This window comes from Trachypithecus francoisi, unplaced genomic scaffold (assembly GCF_009764315.1).
Source record: "Trachypithecus francoisi isolate TF-2019V2 unplaced genomic scaffold, Tfra_2.0 Lachesis_group2, whole genome shotgun sequence".
NCBI lineage: Eukaryota > Metazoa > Chordata > Mammalia > Primates > Cercopithecidae > Trachypithecus > Trachypithecus francoisi.
The window spans coordinates 77,367-97,331 of record NW_022681465.1 but is presented as its reverse complement, the minus strand read 5'-3'; the positions used below and the strand labels follow the sequence as shown (position 1 = coordinate 97,331).

The 19,965-nt window shown below is 44.5% G+C and overlaps 1 protein-coding gene across 1 annotated transcript in view; it reads right to left on the bottom strand.

The window, feature by feature from the left end:
- PLEKHG4B (pleckstrin homology and RhoGEF domain containing G4B) overlaps positions 1 to 19,965 on the bottom strand; it is an 87,175-nt gene that overhangs the window by 40,914 nt on the left and 26,296 nt on the right. The window contains exon 3 of the mRNA XM_033178652.1: positions 2,290 to 3,523. Coding sequence (XP_033034543.1) covers positions 2,290 to 3,523 — 1,234 coding nt within the window. The remainder of the gene's footprint in view (positions 1 to 2,289; positions 3,524 to 19,965) is intronic.

Genomic DNA, 19,965 nt, shown 5'->3' with positions numbered 1-19,965 from the left:
ATGTGACTGTGTGTGGTGTGTATGATTGTGTGCATGTATCATGAGGCATGTGACTGTGGTGTGACCGTGTGTGCGTGTATTGTGTGAGGCATGTGACTGTGGTGTGACCGTGTGTGCGTGTATTGTGAGGCATGTGACCATGTGTGGTGATTCCATGTGCATGTGGAACTCGAGCGTGTGATCGTGTGAGGCACGTGACTGTGTGTGGTTGTTATGGTGTGTGTGTGACTGCGAGGGGTGCTGCACGATTGTGTGTCTTCTCTGCCCAGTACAAATGGAAGAAAATCAATACAAAGGAAAGGTGAGGGGCTGGAAACCATGGGGAGGGGCTAGGACTTTTCACTTTAGCTGAACTGCAGTGAGGTGACAGAACACTTTCAGGAAGTGTTGCCCCAAGTGAGTACTTCTGTTACAAAGCTCTTTCTGCAGTAGGTCCCGTGTGTGCGGCACTCTGGGAACCGTCAGAAGTTCCAGGCACAGCAGCCTACTTCAAAGGCGAAAGGCCCTTGTGAGGTGGCTGGAACGGGCTGGGCCACATTTCTGTCTCCAAGGGCCGTGGTGCCTCCGAGCCCCTGGTTAGGCCAGGTGGGTAGGAGGGTGGGCGGCCAGGCGGCTGTCTCCAGGCACCGCAGCAGGCGGCCCACAGAGAGGAGGGCTCAGCCCGTTCATTTTCGGAGGTTGGGTAGCCCCGCTCGCTGGAGCCCACATCAGTATGTTCACATGTTTTCCTTCTTTCCAACATCACCGGTTGTGTTACTCACAGGCTATTTCTTTACTCAAAAAACAAACAAACAAACAAAAAAAGATAATATTTGAAATATTTGATTTAAGAAATATGTTGTCATTCTTTTCCTACTTTATGCCCTGCAAACAGTCTTTAAATCATCCCATTTTCTCTCCTAACCCTTGGAAACTGTGAATGTGGCCTCCAGTTGGAAACTGAGTCTGAGGATCTAGATGTGAGGTCGTCCTGGGTTTACAGGGGCCCCGAATCCAGCGATGGATGCCCGAGAGCAAGGAGAGGGAGATTCGAGTCAGAGGCAAAGGGGAGGACGGTCAGAGTGCTGCAGCAACAGCCCAGGACACCTGGAGTCCCAGAAGCTGGAAGAGGCAGGATGGGTGCCCCTGGACCTCGGGCACTCTGCCCACAGCTTGATGTTGGACTTCTGGTCTCCAGAACGTGAGCGCCAACATGAATATGGAGACTGGCTTCTTGTGGATCAAGTGACCAAACAAAACTGTGACAGGAGGGGGACAGTGCAGGGGGAGGCTGTGGGGGTGTGCAGGGGAGAGGTGGGGTGTGCAGGGGAGGGGGTGGGGTGTGCAGGGAGGTGTGGGGGTGTGGGGGAGGTTGGGGTGTGCAGGGGAGGGGGTGGGGTGTGTGGAGGTTGTGGGACGTGTGGGGGAGGTTGAGGGCGTGTGCAGGGGAGTGGTGGGGTGTGCAGGGGTGGGGGTGGGGTGTGCAGGGGAGGTTGTGGGGTGTGCGGAGGAGGTTGTGGGGTGTGCAGGGGAGGGGGTGGGGTGTGCAGGGGAGGTTGTGGGGTGTGCAGGGGAGGGGATGGGGGTGTGCAGGGGAGGTTGTGGGGTGTGCAGGGGAAGGGGTGGGGTGTGCAGGGGAGGTTGTGGGGTGTGCGGGGGAGGTTGTGGGGTGTGTGGGGGAGGTTGTGAGGTGTGCAGGGGAGGGGGTGGGGTGTGCAGGGGAAGTTGAGGTGTGCGGGGGAGGGGGTGGGGTGTGTGGGGGAGGTTGTGGGGTGTGCAGGGGAGGGGGTGGGGTGTGCGGGGGAAGGGGTGGGCTGTGCACAGGAGGTTGTGGGGTGTGTGGGGGAGGGGTGGTGTGCGGGAGAGGTTGTGGGGTGTGTGGGGGAGGGGGTGGGGTGTGCAGGGGAGGTTGTGGGGTGTGCGGGGGAAGGGTGACGTGTGTGGGGGGGGTGGGGTGTGCAGGGGAGGTTGGGTGTGCGGGGGAGGGGTGAGGTGTGCGGGGGAGGTGTGGGGTGTGCGGGGGAGGGGGTGTGAGGTGTGCAGGGGGGTTGTGGGGTGTGCGGGGGAGGTTGTGGGCTGTGCAGGGGAGGTTGTGGGGTGTGCGGGGGTGGGGTGAGGTGTGGGGGGAGGTGTGGGGTTTGTGGGGGAGGGGGTGGGGTGTACAGGGGAGGTTGGGTGTGCGGGGGAGGGGTGAGGTGTGCGGGGGAGGTTTGTGGGGTGTGTGGGGGAGGGGGTGGGGTGTGCACGGGAGGTGTGAGGTGTGCAGGGGAGGTTGTGGGGTGTGCAGGGGAGGGGGTGCAGAGCATTTACCTTCCTCTTTGATGCAGCCGGGACCCTCTACTGGGACACAGTTTGGGGTCCCCACAGCTTGTCCTCCTAGGTGGCCCCCAGGCCTGGCGCCAGCTGAGTGGTGGGAGGTGTGGCAGGCTGCAACCTGGGCCCCTCCGGAGCTTCTGGGCACCCTTTCCCGGGACCGAGACCTCCTGGGAAGGGTCCGCCCCGTGGCTCCTGGACCTGCCCGGCTGGGCGTGTGCCTCTTCTTCTCTAGACTTGGGGTCTGCTGGGGGTCTCCCCAGGGGCCGGAGATTTCCTCCTGAGTCCCACTGGCTGCTGCCCCAGTCCCCAGGTCTCTGCTGGCTCCAGCCAGGGAGCTGCAGGCCGGGTCCCCGGGGGCCTCCTCGGAGCTGCCCAGGGGCACGGGGCTCCGCAGGGCCTCCATGTACGACTCCCTGAACCAGCGTCTAGGCTGCACACAACTGGGGTCCCCTGGCGGCCGCCTCCTGCTGCTTGGGATGTCCAGGTCTGTGTGGAAGGTCAGGGTCTTGGGGCCGTCCTCCTGGTTCATGGGGTCTGGCCTCTGCTCCGACCCCCCGCAGTTCTCAGGGGGCATCCGTGGGCCCTGCTCTGAGGGGCTGACCTTTTCGAAGTCCCTGTCTGAGCTTCCAGACAGGGTCCGGGGGCTTCCCAGCTCGGCTCTTTCTGGGTAAGGAAGGTGCCTGAGCTGGTCGCTGCCCACATGCCCCCGGCAGCAGGGGGGGGTCAGGGTGTTGGGGGAAGGGGTGCTTCCCTGGAAATGGGGGCCTGCCATGGCTTGGGTGGGGGCTGGGGCCTCTGAGGGGCTGCTGGGCAGTTGCTCAGGACCTGTGCAGCTAGAGCAGCTCTGCAGGATGGCTCCAGGGCTGGGGACAAAGACAGGGTTAGTGATGTCGCTCCACGGGGCTCGGTGGACAGCCAAGCCTGAGGTCAGCAAGCAGGTGTGCAGGGGAACGTGGCTCCGTTCCTGGTTCACCCACTCCAGGAACGGCCCCGTGAAGACACAGCCATACATGGCCTCAGGGATGGCGACTTCCTCTGTGCCCCTTCCCAGCCGGGACAGGCATTTCAAGACCAGTCTAGCTGACTGCTTCCCCGCCGATGTGACCTGCAGGTAGAAGTCCCCAGGCTGGAGCCTGACTCCATGCAGGGACGCCAGTTGTACCACCACCTTCTCATGGGAACACAGCGGCCAACCTGGGTGCAGGAAGACCAGACCCCTGTACCTGGCCTGAGACAAGAGAGAAAGGAGGTTAGTGGTGGGCACGGCCGTAGCCCTGGGTCTCCACCCTCAGGGGAAGGCCAGTGACTGACTCCCACAGGGAAGGGGTCGCACGGGGACTGGGATGCACTGTCCCTTGGAACATAAAACAGGTCATTAGGACTAGAAAACCCATGGGCTTCTCTTTGGTTCAGGGGTCAGTTAAAAAAGCAATTGTATAGTTCTACCTGGGGGCTGGGGGTAGGTGGGCAGAACAGGGGAGAGGAGGCCGCTCGAGGGTCACAGCCAGAGCCCACCAGGCACTCCGAAGGGTGAGTTGTCCCTCAGAGTGGTCCCAGCCTGGGCGAGGGGCCGGGCGTCCACACTTGCCCCTGCCAGTCCTGGTCAGGACCACCCTAAGGGGGGCTCCCTCCTCTGCACTTCCAGTGTTCCCTGCGGCTCCCGGCTGCTGCGGGTGCCAGGATGCTGGTGAATTTCACTTCAGTATTTTCTCCGTTCCCTTTAAATAGCTGAGATCCCACTCCATTTACAACTGTGTACTTTAACTATTTTCACCCAGTGTGATTTCATGAGCATTTCCTGTGATGTTAGAAACTGCAGACAGATAGCATAATTATTGGGTATTTATTTTCCCCAAATTTTGCTCTGACAAACTAAAATACAGTAAACATCTTGGGGCCTAGAGCCCCGCCTGGGTCTCAGTTGCTTCTGCAGAATCTTATACCAAGTTCATGTTGAACCTACCCACCAATCATGTTTTGCCCTGGTAACAAACAGGCCTGAAATGTTAGTGTCTTTCCTCATTCACGGCTCAGCTTCACTATGCTGGCCTCAGGGACTCCATGGAAGTCACAATCCCAGCTTTCCAGAATGGCAATAAAAATGCACTAAACACTTGAAAGTGCATTTGCCACTGAAAGGGACACATATTCAGATGATGAAAGGTTATTCTCAAAAGCCTTTTTCTAATCATTTTCATCTTACTGGGCTTGAATTCTTGGAATGTAAAATCGAGTATGAGCATCCTAGGTGGCTGAGGGAAGTGAAAACAAGTTCCTCAACTTTTATCAGAATTTAAGCTCAAACTTCACTCAAGGGGAGGGTATACTGAACAGGTGCATAAAACGAAACCATCATTGGTATGGCAAATCTGACTTAAAGAATGTAAAGTTACACCTCATTTCAGAAAATCTCTACATATCAAATATTTGATGAGACAAACCCTATTTCCAAACCCTATTTCCAACATGCATAGGGTTTCTTCGCTGTGGAAGGGAACTGGTCCGGGTTAAGGCAGTGGCACAGCCCAGAGCAGGAGGGAAGTCAGAGACTGTGGGGAGGAGGGGGTGTGTGCGCGCACGTGTGAGTGTTAAAACCAATATAATGTGAAGTTCACCAGCATAACCATGTTTACGGAGTACAGTTCAGTGGCATTAAGTACATTCACATGGTGATGTAACCATCACCACCATCCATCTCCAGAACTTTCCATCTTCCCAAACTGAAACAGTGAACCCATCAAACACCAGCTAGCCATTCCCCTGCCCCTGAGCCCCTGGTACCCACCATTCCACTTCCTGTCTCGATGAATTTGACTAACCACTTCACACAAGTGGAATCATCCATTTGCCCTTCCAGTACTGGCTCCTATCCGTTGGCACAGTATCCTCAAGGTCTATCCATGCCGCAGGTAGCACGTATTGGAACTGCACTCCTTCTGAGGGTTGCATAATATTCCACTGTGTATACATACTGCATTTTGTTATCCATTCATCCATCCACAGCTCTGCGTAATACTCCATTATATTCCATTACTACATTTTGTTCGTCCATCCACGAACACAGGGGTTGTTCCCACCTTTTGTCTATTGTGAATAATGCTGCTACCAACACAGGTGGACAAAGACCTGCTTAAATCCCTGCTGTCAGTTCTTCTGGGTAGGTGCCCCGAAGTGGAACTGCTGGATCACGGTGATTCTGTGTTCACTCTTTCGAAGAACTGTTTCCACAGCAGCTGCACCATTTTACGTCATCACCAACCATGCACAGGGACCCCAATTTCTCCACACTGTTGCAAGCACTTGTTTCCCAGTGGTGTTTGTCCTTTAACAGTAGCTCTCACAATGGATGGGAAGTGGTATCTAACTGAGGCTTTGATTTGTGTTTCCCTCCTGATTAATGATGTTGAGCATCTCTTCGTGGGCTTATTGGCCACTTGTATATTTGTTTTGGAGAAATACCTGTTCAGTCCTCTACCTGTTTTTGATTTGCATTACTTTTGTTGTTGAGCTTTGGGAGTTCTTCATTCATTCTGGATATGAATCCCTTATCAGATACACAATGTGCAAATATTTCCCCCATTCTGAGGGCTGCTTTGATACTGTATCAGTAAGGCCCTTTTTATGCAATGGTACCCTTTAAAAAATTCGGTGAAGCCTAATTTATTTTTCACTTTTGATGGTTGTGCTTTTGATGTCATATCTAAAACATCTTTGCCAAATCAGATGTCACGAAGCTTTTCCTCTATGTTTTACTCTAAGGGTTTTATGATTTTAGTTCTGACATTTAGGTCTTTGATCCATTCTGAGTGAGTTTTTGTAAACGGGGTTTAGGTAAGGGCCCTACTTCATTCTTCTGCATGTGGATATCCAGTTTTCCAAGCACCACTGATTGAGAAGACTGTCTTCCCCAGTGAATAGTCTTGGCACCCCTGTAGAACATCACTTAGCCATATATGTGAGGGTTTATTACTGGGCACTCTATTCCATTCACTGGTCTATGTGTCTGTTTTTATACCAGTGTCACACTGCTTTGATTACTGTAGTTTTGTACTAAGTTTTAAAATCAGGAAGCATGAGTCCTCCAACTTTTTAGCTCCTGTTCAAGATTGTTTTGGCTATCTGGGGGTCTCCTGAGATTCCATGGTTTTAAGATGAGCTTTTCTATTTCTGCAAAAAACACCATTGGGACTTCAATAGGATTGCACTGAATCTGTAGATCACTTTGGATACTACTGACATTTTACTATATATATATAATTTTATTTTATTTTTGAGATGGAGTCTCGCTTTGTCACCCAGGCTGGAGTGCAGTGGTGCAATCTCAGCTCACTGCAAGCTCTGCCTCCCAGGTTCACGTCATTCTCCTGCCTCAGCCTCCCCAGTAGCTGGGACTGCAGGTGACTGCCACCACGCCCGGCTAATTTTTTTGTATTTTCAGTAGAGACTGGGTTTCACTGTGTTAGCCAGGATGGTCTCGATCTCCTGACCTGGTGATTCACCTGCCTCGGCCTCCCAAAATGCTGGGATTACAGGCGTGATCCACCGCACCCAGTCTATTTTACAATATTAAGTCTTCTAATCCATGAACATGGGATGTGTTTAAAATTATTTACATCTTCTTTAATTTCTTTCAGCAATGTTTTGTATTTTCAGTGAACAAGTCTTTTACTTTTTAAAATTTATTCCTAGGTATTTCATTCTTTTTAATACTATTATAAATGAAAAAAAATTGTTTTTGAGGCAGAGCCTTGCTCTGTTGCCCAGGCTGGAGTGCAGTGGTGCCATCTCAGCTCACTGCAAGCTCTGCCTTCCGGGTTCACACCATTCTCCTGCCTCAGCCTCCCCAGTAGCTGGGACTACAGGTGCCCGTCACCATGCCCGGCTAATTTTTTGTATTTTTAGTAGAGATGGGGTTTCACCATGTTAGCCAGGATGGTCTCGATCTCCTAACCTGGTTATCTGCCTGCCTCAGCCTCCCAAAGTGCTGGGATTACAGGCATGAGCCACCGCGTTGGGCCTGAAATTGTTTTCTTAATCTTTGGATTGCTCATTGTAAGTGTATAGAAACACAACTGATTTTTGTGTGTTGATTTTGTATCCTCAAATTTTGATGAATTATTATTTCTAACAGGTTTTTCTTTTCTTTTCTTTTTTCTTTTTTTTTTTTTTTGAGACAGAGTCTCACTCTGTTCCCCAGGCTGGAGTGCAGTGGCATGGTCTCAGCTCACTGCAACCTCCGCCTCCCAAGTTCAAGTGATTCTCGTCCCTCAGCCATCCGAGGAGCTGGGACTACAGGCACATGCCACCATACCCAGCTACTTTTTGTATTTTTAGTAGAGAGGAGGTTTCACCATGTTGGCTAGGATGGTCTTGAACTCCTGACCTCAAGTGATCCACCTGCCTCAGCAAAAGTGCTGGGATCACAGGCATGACCCACCGTGCCTGGCTTTGATTTTTTTTTATTTTATTTCAATAGGTGTTCCGGAGAACAGGTGGTGTTTGGTTACATGAATAAGTTCTTTAGTGGTGATTTCTGAGATTTTGGTGTACCCATCACAGAGGAGAGTGTACCCAATGTGCAGTCTTTTATCCCTCACCCACCTCCCACCCTTTCCCACGACTCCCCAAAGTCCATTGTATTATTCTTATGCCTTCGCATTCTCATAGCTTAGCTGCCACTTATGAGTGAGAACATACAATGTCTGGTTTTCCATTCTTGGTTATTTCACTTAGAATAATGGTCTCCACTTCCATCCAGGTTGCTGCAAATGCCATTATTTTGTTCCTTTTTATGGCTTAGTAGTATTCCATCATATATATAAATATATATATTCTAGCATATATATATTCCATCTCATATATATTCCGTCATATATATATCTAAATCTATACATATAGGTGTATATCTCTCACATTTTCTTTATCCACTCATTGGTGGGCATTTGAGCTGGTTTCATATTTTTGTAGTTGCAAATTGTGCTGCTATAAACATGTGTGTGCATGTGTCTTTTTTGTATAATGACTTCTTTTCCTCTAGGTAGATACCCAAGAGTGGGATTTGCTGGATTAAATGGTATATCTACTTAGTTCTTTAAGGAATCTCCACACTGTTTTCCATAGTGGTTTTATTAGTTTACATTCCCAACAACTGTAAAAATGTTCCCTCTTTACCACATCCATGCCAATATCTATTATTTTTTCATTATGGCCATTCTTGCATGGGTAAGGTGGTATTACATTGTGGTTTTGATTTGCATTTCCCTGATAATAACTGATGTTGAACATTTTTCATATATTTGTGGGTCATCTGTATATCTTCTTTTGAGAACTGTCTGTTCATATCCTTAGCCCACTTTTTGATGGGATTGTTTATTATTATTTTTTTTTCTTGCTGATTTGTTTGCGTTTCTCGTAGAGTCTGGATATTAGTCAGACAAGAGAAAAAAATAAAGCGCATCCAAATCAGTACAGAGGAAGTCAAACTGTCGTTTTGGTTGATGATATGGTCATATACCTAGAAAACTCTAAAGATTCATCCAAAAAGCTCCATGAACTGGCAAATGAATTCAGCAAAGTTTCAGGACACAAAATTAATGTACGCAAATCAGTAGCTCTACTATACACTAACAATGACAAAGCTGAGAATCAAATTAAGAACTCAACCCCTTTTATAATAGCTGCAAAAAATTAAAATACTAGGAATATACCTAACCAAGGAGGTGAAAGACCTCTACAAGGAAAACTACAAAACACCGCTGAAAGAAATCATGGGTGACACAAACAAATGGAAACACAGCCCATGTTCATGAACGGGTAGAATCAATACTGTGAAATGACCAAACTGCCAAAAGCAATGTACAAATTCAATGCAATTACCACCAAAATACCACCATCATTACTGACAGAACGAGAAAAAACAATCCTAAATTCATATGGAACCAAAAAAGACCTCACACAGCCAAAGCAAGACTAAGCAAAAAGAACAAATCTGGAGGCATCGCATCGCCCGACTTCAAACCATACTATGAGGCCAGAGTCACCAAAACAGCGTAGGACTGGTATAAAAATAGGTGTACAGACCAATGGAACAGAATAGAGAACCCAGAAATAAACCCAAATACTCACAGCCAACTGATCTTCCTCAAAACAAACAAAAACAGAAAGTGAGGAAAGGACACCCTATTCAACAGATGGTGCTAGGATAATCGGCAGCCACATGTAGAAGAGTAAAACTGGATCCTCATCTCTCAACTTATACAAAAATCAACTGAAGATGGATGAAAGACTTAAATCTAAGACCAGAAACCATAAACATTCTAAAAGGTAATATCAGAAAAAACCCTTCTAGATGTTGGCTTAGGTAAAAACTTCATGACCAAGAAGCCAAAAGCAAATGCAACAAAAACAAAGACAAATAGATGGGACTTTATTAAAGTACAAAGCTTCTGCACAACAAAAGAAATAATCAGCAGATGACCCACAGAGTGGGAGAAAATCTTTGCAATCTATATATCCAACAAAGAACTAACAGCTAAAGTTTTATAAAATCTTTAGGGTTTTCCACATATAAGATCATGTCATCTACAAACAGATAATTTTACTTCTTAATTTCCAGTTTGGATGTCTTTTACTTTTTTTTTTTTTCTTGCCTAACTACTCTGGGAAGAACTTCAAATACCATGTTGAATAGATGTGGTGAAAGTGCGTATCCTTGTCTTGTTCCTGATATCAGAGGAAAAGCGTTCAGTCTCCCACCACTGAGGACAATATTCGTTGTGGGTTTTACACATATGGCTTTTATTATGTTGAGATAGTTTCCTTTTATTCCTAGAGTATTTTGTTTTTATCATGAAAGGGTGTTGAATTTTGTCGAATGCTTTTTCTGTATCAATTGAGATGATCAGAAGAAGCTTCTTCCATTTATGCAGCCAACAGAAACATGAAAAAATGCTCATCATCACGGGTCATCAGAGAAATGCAAATCAAAACCACACTGAGATACCATCTCATGCCAGTTAGAATGGCGAACATTAAAAAGTCAGGAAACGACCGACAGATGCTGGAGAGGATGTGGAGAAACAGGAATGCTTTTACACTGTTGGTGGGAGTGTAAATTAGTTCAACCATTGTGGAAGACAGTGTGGCAATTCCTCAAGGATCTAAAACCAGAAATACCATTTGATCCAGCAATCCCATTACTGTGTATATACCCAAAGGATCATAAATCATTCTACTGTAAAGACACATGCACACATATGTTTATTGTGGCACTATTCACAATAGCAAAGACTTGGAACGAACCCAAATATCCATCAGTGATAGACTGGATTAAGAAAATGTGGCACATATACACCATGGAATACTATGCAGTCATAAAAAAGGGTGAGTTCATGTCCTTTGCAGGGACATGGATGAAGCTGGAAACCATCATTTTCAGCAAACTATCACAAAGACAGAAAACCAAACACTGCATGTTCTCAGTCATAGGCAGGAACTGAACAATGAGAACATTTGGACACAGGGTAGGGAACATCACACACCGGGGCCTGTCGGGGCTGGGGGGCTGGGGGGGAAGCGATAGCATTAGGAGAAATACCTAATGTAAATGATGAGTTGATGGGTGCAGCACACCAACATGGCACATGTATACCTATGTAACAAAACTGCACGTTGTGCACATGTACCCTAGAACTTAAAGTATTAAAAAAAAAAAAAAGCAGCAGCTTCTTCAGGGGGAACCTGCAGACGGGTGGGGCATCAGCTGTGATTTCATAATAATGTACCTAACATGAACAACTGAACTACGACATGAGTATTCCAAGCGGAATGTACATCAAGGCTTTGAAAAGGAAACAAATAGAGAAAGAACACTATTCTTCTTTGCCTCAATACAATTCAGAATTCTGTGATTCTCCTCAGCCAAACTAGCCATGGTTTAGATTGTATATCTTTTGGCTACCCTGGAATTGCTGCCAAATTAGACCAGATACGATAAATCCGGCGGTCATGTTCTGAATAGCTCCAGTCCTGAGAAAACTACAGATCACACAGGGTAAATCTTTCTCTCATTTTGATGCCTTCGCTAAGTAGTGCACTCAAGTTGTTTTGACACAGCGTCAAGGAGAGTGTCAGAACTAGATTTTCTTATTTAAAAGGAGGCCACTGGACTTCGCTGTTCACGTGCTGCAGCTCAGCTGCTAAAAACAAGCAAAGGGGCCCTCTTTACAACGAGCTTTCACAAAGCTGTCCAGGAGCCTGAAATTCCTGAGACAATGAATAGGCTTCGATCACAACAAAGGCATATCACAGCAGGAATGTCAGTATTCCTAAAAGTTCAGCTTCATTCTGGCCAATGGGACAGGTGACCTCCCAGGGCATGAGGGGGCACTAAGGGACGAGCTTCCCTCTACTGTGGTATAAAACAAATTTACACTTCTTTTTTGGCTTAAAATTATTTCATTACCATTTCCTTATGTATTTTTTAGATGTTAAATTGTAACATCTCTTCTGTAAATTATCTCTTCAAGTCTGCCAAGTTTTCTATTGGCTCTCAGTGTTTCACTTATGTTTATAAGCTCAGCAAAGACAATATAAAGAATAGTTTTCATTTGGTTTTTTTTTCCTCTGATGTTTTTGAATCGTAAATTTTCTAGCTGTTTCTGCCATCAACCAATTTCCTTCTCTTTGTGGTGTCACTCTTTGCTTGAGCCAAGTAAGTCTGTCTTTTTCTGATGAGAAAGCATGTTCCTTTTTCTCTCTCTCTCACTCTCTCTCTCTCTCTTCATATTCACTCTGACATCTGGATTTAATGTGGTCTTGGGTGGGAAAACCTACACAGACATTTTCCTGAGTGACTTATGAGCATGTATGACTCTTAATCACATTCTGGGTGAAGGCTGTCCTCTTGCCCACTGATTTTGCTGCCGACTTCGCAACGTTCTAAGTTGTACATCCTTTGATGCCTCCAGCTGTGAGTGGTCAGGACTGGCAATTAGTTTGTTAAGGTAGGCAATGAGTGAAAAAGAATGGTCGTACATACCCTAAATAGCTTATTTTAGCTTTAAATACATAATGCACATTCGCCCACCACTATCTTGATGGGGGCTAGGAAGGCTTACTTCCTCTTTGGGAGCTCTCCCTCAGTCCTAGGGAATACTTCATAGCTCGCATTGACCCTTGTTGATGAAGACAGCGAAGCTCTATGAAGTATTTAAAGAGGCTTACTCTGAGCCAAGTGTAAGTGACCACCGCCTGGGGTACACCCTCAAGAGACCCTGAGAACGTGTGCCTGAGTTGGTCTAGTTACAGCTTGGTTTTGTACATTTTAGGGAGATTGAAGTTACAGGCAAAGACATACATCAGTACATGTAAGGTACATATTGGATCCACCCAGAAGGGCAGGACATCTCAAAGGGGGAGGGTGGGGGTGGTGGACTCAGAATTTTTCTGATTGGCAGCTGGCTGGAAGAGGTAAGCTCTGCCCAAAGAACTGAAGTTAGCAGAAGGAAACGCTGGAGTTAAGACAAAGGGGGATCAAGCCAAGGCTCTTGTTCTGTCGACAAAGCTTCTAAGCAGCAGGCTCCAGTGAGAATGACGGCAAACGTCTCCTTTTGTACTTTAAAAGGTGCCAGACTCTTGGTTAAACCCCTCTCCTGGGTCAGGAGAAGACCTAGAAAGGGAAGGAGACTCTCTACAGAATGCAAATGTCCCCCACAAGAGACAATTTTGCAAGGCCATTTCAGAATATGGCAAATAAATCTATTCTGGAGTAAAATAATTTCATTTCCTCATGGCCTGTTGTCATGTGACGTCACAGGTTCAGAGCTGGTATCTTGTTGCTGCGGAATCTGTTTTGTGAGTCTTTTGATCTCTATTTTAATACTAATGCTGGTCAGTTGTACCTAAACTCCAAAGGGAGGGGGTATGTGTCAGGCCTCTGAGCCCAAGCCAAGCCATCGCATCCCCTGTGACTTGCACGCATATGCCCACATGGCCTGAAGTAACTGAAGAATCCCAAAGGAAGTGAAAATGCCCCGCCTTGCCTTAACCAATGACATTCCACCAAAAAAGAACTGAAAATGGCCGGTCCTTGCCTTAAGTGATGACATTACCTAGTGAAAGTCCTTTTCTGGGCTCATCCCGGCTAAAAAGCTCCCGCACTGAGCACCTTGTGACCCCCACTCCTGTCCGCCAGAGAACAACCCCCCTTTGACTGTAATTTTCCTTTACCTACCCAAATCCTATAAAACGGCCCCACCCTTATCTCCCTTCGCTGACTCTCTTTTTGGACTCAGCCCACCTGCACCCAGGTGATTAAAAAGCTTTATTGCTCACGCAAAGCCTGTTTGGCGGTCTCTTCACATGGACGCACATGACAGAACGACAAGGCCTGTCTGACCCCCTTCCTGTCATGGCCTGAACTCATTCTTTCAGTTTCTTTGGGATCCCCTTGGCCAAGGGAGTGGGGGATCTGTTCAGTTGGTTTGGGGACTTAGAATTTCATTTCTGGTTTACACCCTTTATGGTTCATCCTGTTACTAGATAACAGCTCTCTGCATGAAGCTCTCCTGATTACATTTCTGTGTGGTTTTTGTCTTCTGATAGGACCCTGACAAGAACAGGAAGCCCCAAGCATTATCTGCTGAATTGAAGAGTTCTACCATCTTTTTTGAGTTAACCACACCTGTACTGTTTTGTCTTACAGTATCTTGAAAATGCAGCAAGAATTTAAAAACCTTAAGGAAGAAATATGAATGTAGAACCTGTCTAGATTTTTTTTCTCCCCAAAATATCCCAGTTGCGAGGAGGATTCTGGGAAGACGGTGGAGGAGGAGACACCTGAAGTCTATCTCCCCATCTGGACAACACCTGCACTGGCAGAATCTGTCTGCCGTAACTGTTTCGGAACTCTGGCGTCTACTAAAAGTGGTTGATGGTGGTCCTTTTCAGCTCTTGGACCCGCAGGCAGCCCCACCTCTAGCCCCACAGGCAGCTGTACATTTGTTCCTGGAGCAGCCTGCAAGAACCAAAGTGGCCACAAAACCCCAAGAAACAAAAAAGACAAACCCCTGTCATCCAAATACAGTGGATCAGTGCTGAGGACTAAGCTCTGATTTTTTTTTTTTTTTACCTTGTCTAAATGCCTATCTGAGGGGTCTGGGAAGCCCATGCCCTACAAACCATAAATTCTCATCATGGGCTTTTTATCTAACCCTACAGATCATGACTTCCTTTCCCATCTGACTCTGGCATAACATCATGTGACAAAGAAAAAAGTCAAAATATTTTACCACAAAATACGTTTCTTTGCCGTATTTTGAAATGGGCCTGCAAAGCTGTCCTTTGTGGGGGGAAAATTGTGTCTGTGAAGACTCTCGGTTACCACAGCTAGATCCTTTTCTTCCAGGCCCCCCAATCCTGAAGAGATTAACTAAAATCTAGTACCTTTGAAAGGTCTGAGTGGAAACATTTGTCATCGATTGTCCCTAAGGGCAGCCACTATAAGATTCAAGATAACTTTTATCTCCACAATCTTTTGTCTTCAGCTGAACAGCTCCGTTCTATGGATCCCAGGTCTGTAGAAGAACTCAACCCATTGTCAGCCAGAAAAAGTTTAAATTCACCAAACCCCCTAGCTGTCCTGGCTTTCTGGACCAAACCAATGTATTTGATTGATGTCTCAATATCCCTACAATGTATAAAATCAAGCTGCACCAACCGCCTTGGGCCCATGTTCTCAGGACCTCCTGAGGGTTGTATTGGGGGCCATGGTCTCTCACGTTTGGCTCAGAATAAATCTCTTCAAACATTTTACAGAGTTTGACTCTTTTCCTTAACAGTGCTCTAATCACCGTGGCTGGTGACCACAGAGGTACAGACAAAGAGGTGCAAGACCAGTGCTGCTGTACCTTTCCCACCGTTCGGCTGCCACCCACCACTGCCACTGAAGTGACTTCCAGGGGTTTAAAGAGGTGGTGCCCTCTTGCCCCTCCTTCCATTTTTTTCTCTTTTCCTCTTTTGTGAGCCAGACATTAAAGACTAGGACATTTAAAAAAAATGCATATACAAGGAAAATTAGAAAATGACCATGTAAGCTCAAAGAAAGGACCAGGCTCAGAAGGAAGGAACTGAAATGACCTTAAGGTGACACCTCAGGCTGGGCCTTGGCACAGATGCAGCCTATAATAATAATAATATTAATGCCCAACAATAAGCAGAAACAATGATCTAGGAATTAAGAAGAAATTAGGCAGATAGTGAGGGAAAGAAAGTCTAGTAATGTTTCCTTTCAATGAAAGGCAGCCCCCAAATCATTTTCTTTTCTAACAAACAGCAGCCTTTAAAATCGAGCTGCAGACACAGACAAGCAAGCTGGAAGCTCATACAGCTGAATGCTGGCAGCTGTGCCAATAGGAAAAGGCTACCTGGGACTAGACATGTTCCAAATGGCAGCTCCATCTTCCCTTCTTTCGCCAGGCACGTGTACAGTAAGGAGCAGGCAAGATGGCGCTGGCCAAGTGGAAAGGCCATTTGCATAGTAAGATTAGGGTGGGGTGGGCAGCCTCCCTAACCCACACACTATGTAAATGTCACACCTGGTTCAACCAATCTGTGGGCCCCATGTAAATGGGACACCACCTCCTCAAGCCTGCCTATAAAATCTGGGGCTCTCTGCAGCTGGCCAGATTTCCCTTTTGGGCACTCCTCTCTGTCTTGACACTAAGAGCTGTTCTCCTTTCTCTTTCTTTTGCCCATTAAACCTCCACTCCTAGACTCACTCCTCATGTGTGTCCATGTCGTTAATCTTGCTGTGAGATGATGAACCCCGGGTATTTACCCAGACAGCAATGCTGCTTCAACAACATAAAAAGCAAACCCCAAGGGAGGAGGAAAATCTGACAAGCAAAGTTGTCACATAATTAGGTTCAAACGTCCAGTTTTCAACAAAATGTCACGAGGCCTTTAAAGAAACAGGAAAGTATGTTCCATTCAATGGAAAAAAATAATCAGAAACTGTCCCTGGAAAAGCCCTGATAGTAGACCTAACAGGAAAAGACTTTAAAAGAACAGTCTTAAAGATGCTCAAAGAACTAAAGATGTGAAGAAAATAAAGTGATGTATGAAAAAATGAAAATATCAACAAAGATATTAAAAACCCTAAAAAGAAGCCAAACAAATTCTGGAGCTGAAAAGTATAATAACTGAAATGAAAAATTCACTAAAGGGATTCAAAGGCAGATTTGAGCAGGCAGAAAAAAGAAAAGTAAACAAAGCCTAAAAGACCTGTGCGACACCATCAAGCAGCCAGCATACGTAAAGTGGGAGTTCCAGAAGGAGAGGAAAAAGGCATAGAATATTTGAAGAAATAATGTGTGAAAACTTCCCAAATTTGAGGAAAGACATGAATACAAACATCCAAGAAGCCTGATAAGCTCCAAGTAAAGGAACTCAAAGAGACCCACACCAAAACACATTATAATCCAACTTTTGAAGGACAAAGACAGAATCCTGAAAGCAGCAAGAGAGAAGTGACTCATCCCATACAAGAATCCTTAATAAGATTGTTGGCATATTTTGCATCAGAATCTTTCAGTCCAGAAGGCAGTGGGTCAAAACGTTCAAAATGATAAAAGAAAAAAATCCTGTTGACAAGGACTCTCATATCTAGCAAAACTATGCTTCAAAAGTTAGGGTGAAATTAACACATTCCCAGATAAACAAAAGCTGGGGAGTTTGTTACCACTAGACCCACCCTACAGCATACAAGGGAGTCCAGCAGGGTGAACTCAAAGAACACTAAACAGTAACTTGAAGGACTAGGAAGAAATAAAGATCTCAATACAGGTAATTATACGCAAATTATGAAAGCTAGTATTACTGTAACAATGGCTTATAACTGCCCCTTTTGTTTTCTACATGACTTAAGACACTAATATATTTATAAGAATTATTACTTTATGTTTAATACTTTATACTACTAGTAATAACTAGTAATACCTTATACTAATAATGTATAAAGATGTAATTTTCTGACATCAGCAACCAAAAGGGGTGACACAGAGCTGTAAAGGAACAGAATTTTTTTATGTTATTAATGTTAAGCTAGTATAAATCCAAATTAGTGTTATAACTTTAGGATAATAAATGTAATCCCCATGGTAATCAAAAGGAAAATAGCTATAGAATGTACACAAAAGGAAATGTGGAAAGAATTTAAGCCTTTTACTACAAAAAATCAGCTAAACACTGAAGAAGACAGTAATGCAGGAAATGGACAAAAAAGCTATACAGCACATAGAAAAAAATGGCCAAATGACAGGAGCCCCTGTTTATCAGCAACTACTTTAAATATAAATGTGTTATCTAATCAAGAGACAGAGACTGGCAAAATTTATTTATTTATTTTTTTAAGTCTCTGTCACCCAGGCTGGAGTAGAGTGGCGTGATCTCAGCTCGCTGCAACCTCTGCCTCCTGGGTTCAAGTGATTCTCGTGCCTCAGCCTCCCGAGTAGCTGGGATTACAGTCACATACCACCATATCCAGCTAAATTTTTGTATTTTTAGTAGAGACGGGGTTTCACCATGTTGGCCAGGCTGGACTCAAACTCCTGACCTCAGGTGATCCACCCACCTTGGCCTCCCAAAGTGCTGGGATTACAGGTGTGAGCCACCACATCCAGCCTGCCAAATGGATTTTTGAAAAAATCCCACATGATCCAACTATACGGTGTCCACAAAAGACTCACTTGAGATTCAAAGACATTAAACAGATCCAAACTGAAAAGATGGAAAAATATATCCATGCAAATAGTAACCAAGAGACGGGAGGAATGACTATACTAATATCACATAAAATAGACATTAAATCATAAAATGTTACAAGATACCACGAAGAACCTCATAGATTAATAAAAGGTTAAATACAGCAAGAAGATATAACAATTATAGACATTGACACACCTAATGACAGATCATCAAAATGTATGCAGCAAAAACTAACAGAATTGAAGAGAGATACAGGCAGCTCTATAATAATTGTTGGAGACTTCAATACCTCACTGTTTCACTGTCAATGGACAGAAGAACCAGACACGAGATATTTTTTTAAATGGAGGACTTTACCAACACCATAAATCAACTCAGTCTAACAGGCATGCAGAACATCTACCCAGCAGTGTCATTATTCTGCCTTCATGTTTGAAAGGTATTTTTGCTGGACATACACATGCTTCTCAAGTGCACGAGAGACAACTTCCAGGGTAGAACATACATTAGGCCACAAATTCAGTCTCGATAAACTTAAAAAGACAGACACCATACAAATTATCTTCACCAATCATAAAGAGATGAAGTTAGAAGTCAATAATAGAAATAAGATTGAAAAATTCACAAAATTGTGGAAATTAATCAACAATGGATCAAAAAAGAAATCACAAGAAAAATGAGAAGATGTTTAGAATGAAATGAAAACAAAAACATAATATATTACAATTTATGGGAGGCAGCACAAGCAGTGTTGAGGGAAATTTATAGCTATAAATGCTTACATTTTTAAAAAGTAAAGATCTCAAATCAACAACCTAACTTCACAACTTAAGGAACTAGAACAAGAAGAAAAAAACTAAACCCAAAGCTAGCAGATGAAAGGGAACAATATGGAACAGAGACAAGTGAAACAAAGAATAGAAAAACGAGATACAAAATGATGAAACCAACAACTGGTTCTTTAGAAAGATAAAAAAAGTTGACAAACCTTTAGCTAGGTGGACTAAAAAAAGAAGATTCATGTTACTAAAATCAGATTAAAGAGGGGATATTACTATTGATTCTACAGAAATAAAAAGGATTATGAAAAATTATTAATTGTACATTAATAAATTGGATAATCTAGATTAATTCCAAGAGACACAAAGCCTATCAAGACTAAATCAGGAAGAAATTTAAAATGTGCATATACCTATGACTGCTAAGTAGATTGAATCAGTAATTTAAAAATCTCTTAAAGAAAAGCCTAGAACTGATGGCTTCATTGGTGAATTTTACCAAACATTTAAGGAACAGCACCACCTCTTTTCTAATTTTTCCAAAAAATTAAAGAGGAGGGAATACTTCCTAACTCATTCTAAGAAGCATTACCAAGATGTCAGACAAAAGAAAAATATAGGCCAATATCCCTTATGGATATTGTAATCTTTTCTACCCATGGATTATTTAGAAATACATAATTTCCAAGTATTTTGTGAGTTTCTAGTTATCTCTTTTATGTTATTGAGCTTTGGTTTAATAACACTGTGGTCAGAAAAAAAAAACTCTGTATGAGCTCTGTCCTTAGAAAATTATTGATACTTTGAAAAAAATTATCTACAGTATGTAGTTTATTTTGTGTGAGCTTGAATGCATATTCTGCATTTGTTGTGTGCAATGTTCTATAAATGTCGAATAGGTCAAGTTTATTATTAACGTTCAGATTTTTGATATTCTTAATTTTTTTCCAATTGTTCTACCAATTGCTGAGAAGAGAGTATAAAAACACCTACATTACTGCTGGCAATTGTTTGGCTTTATGTATTTTGAAGCTCTATTATTAGGCACTCTGTTGATAAATTGAGCCTTTCACTGCTGCAAATTGTCCCTATTTGTCTTTGGTAGTACTCACGGTCTTGAAATCTT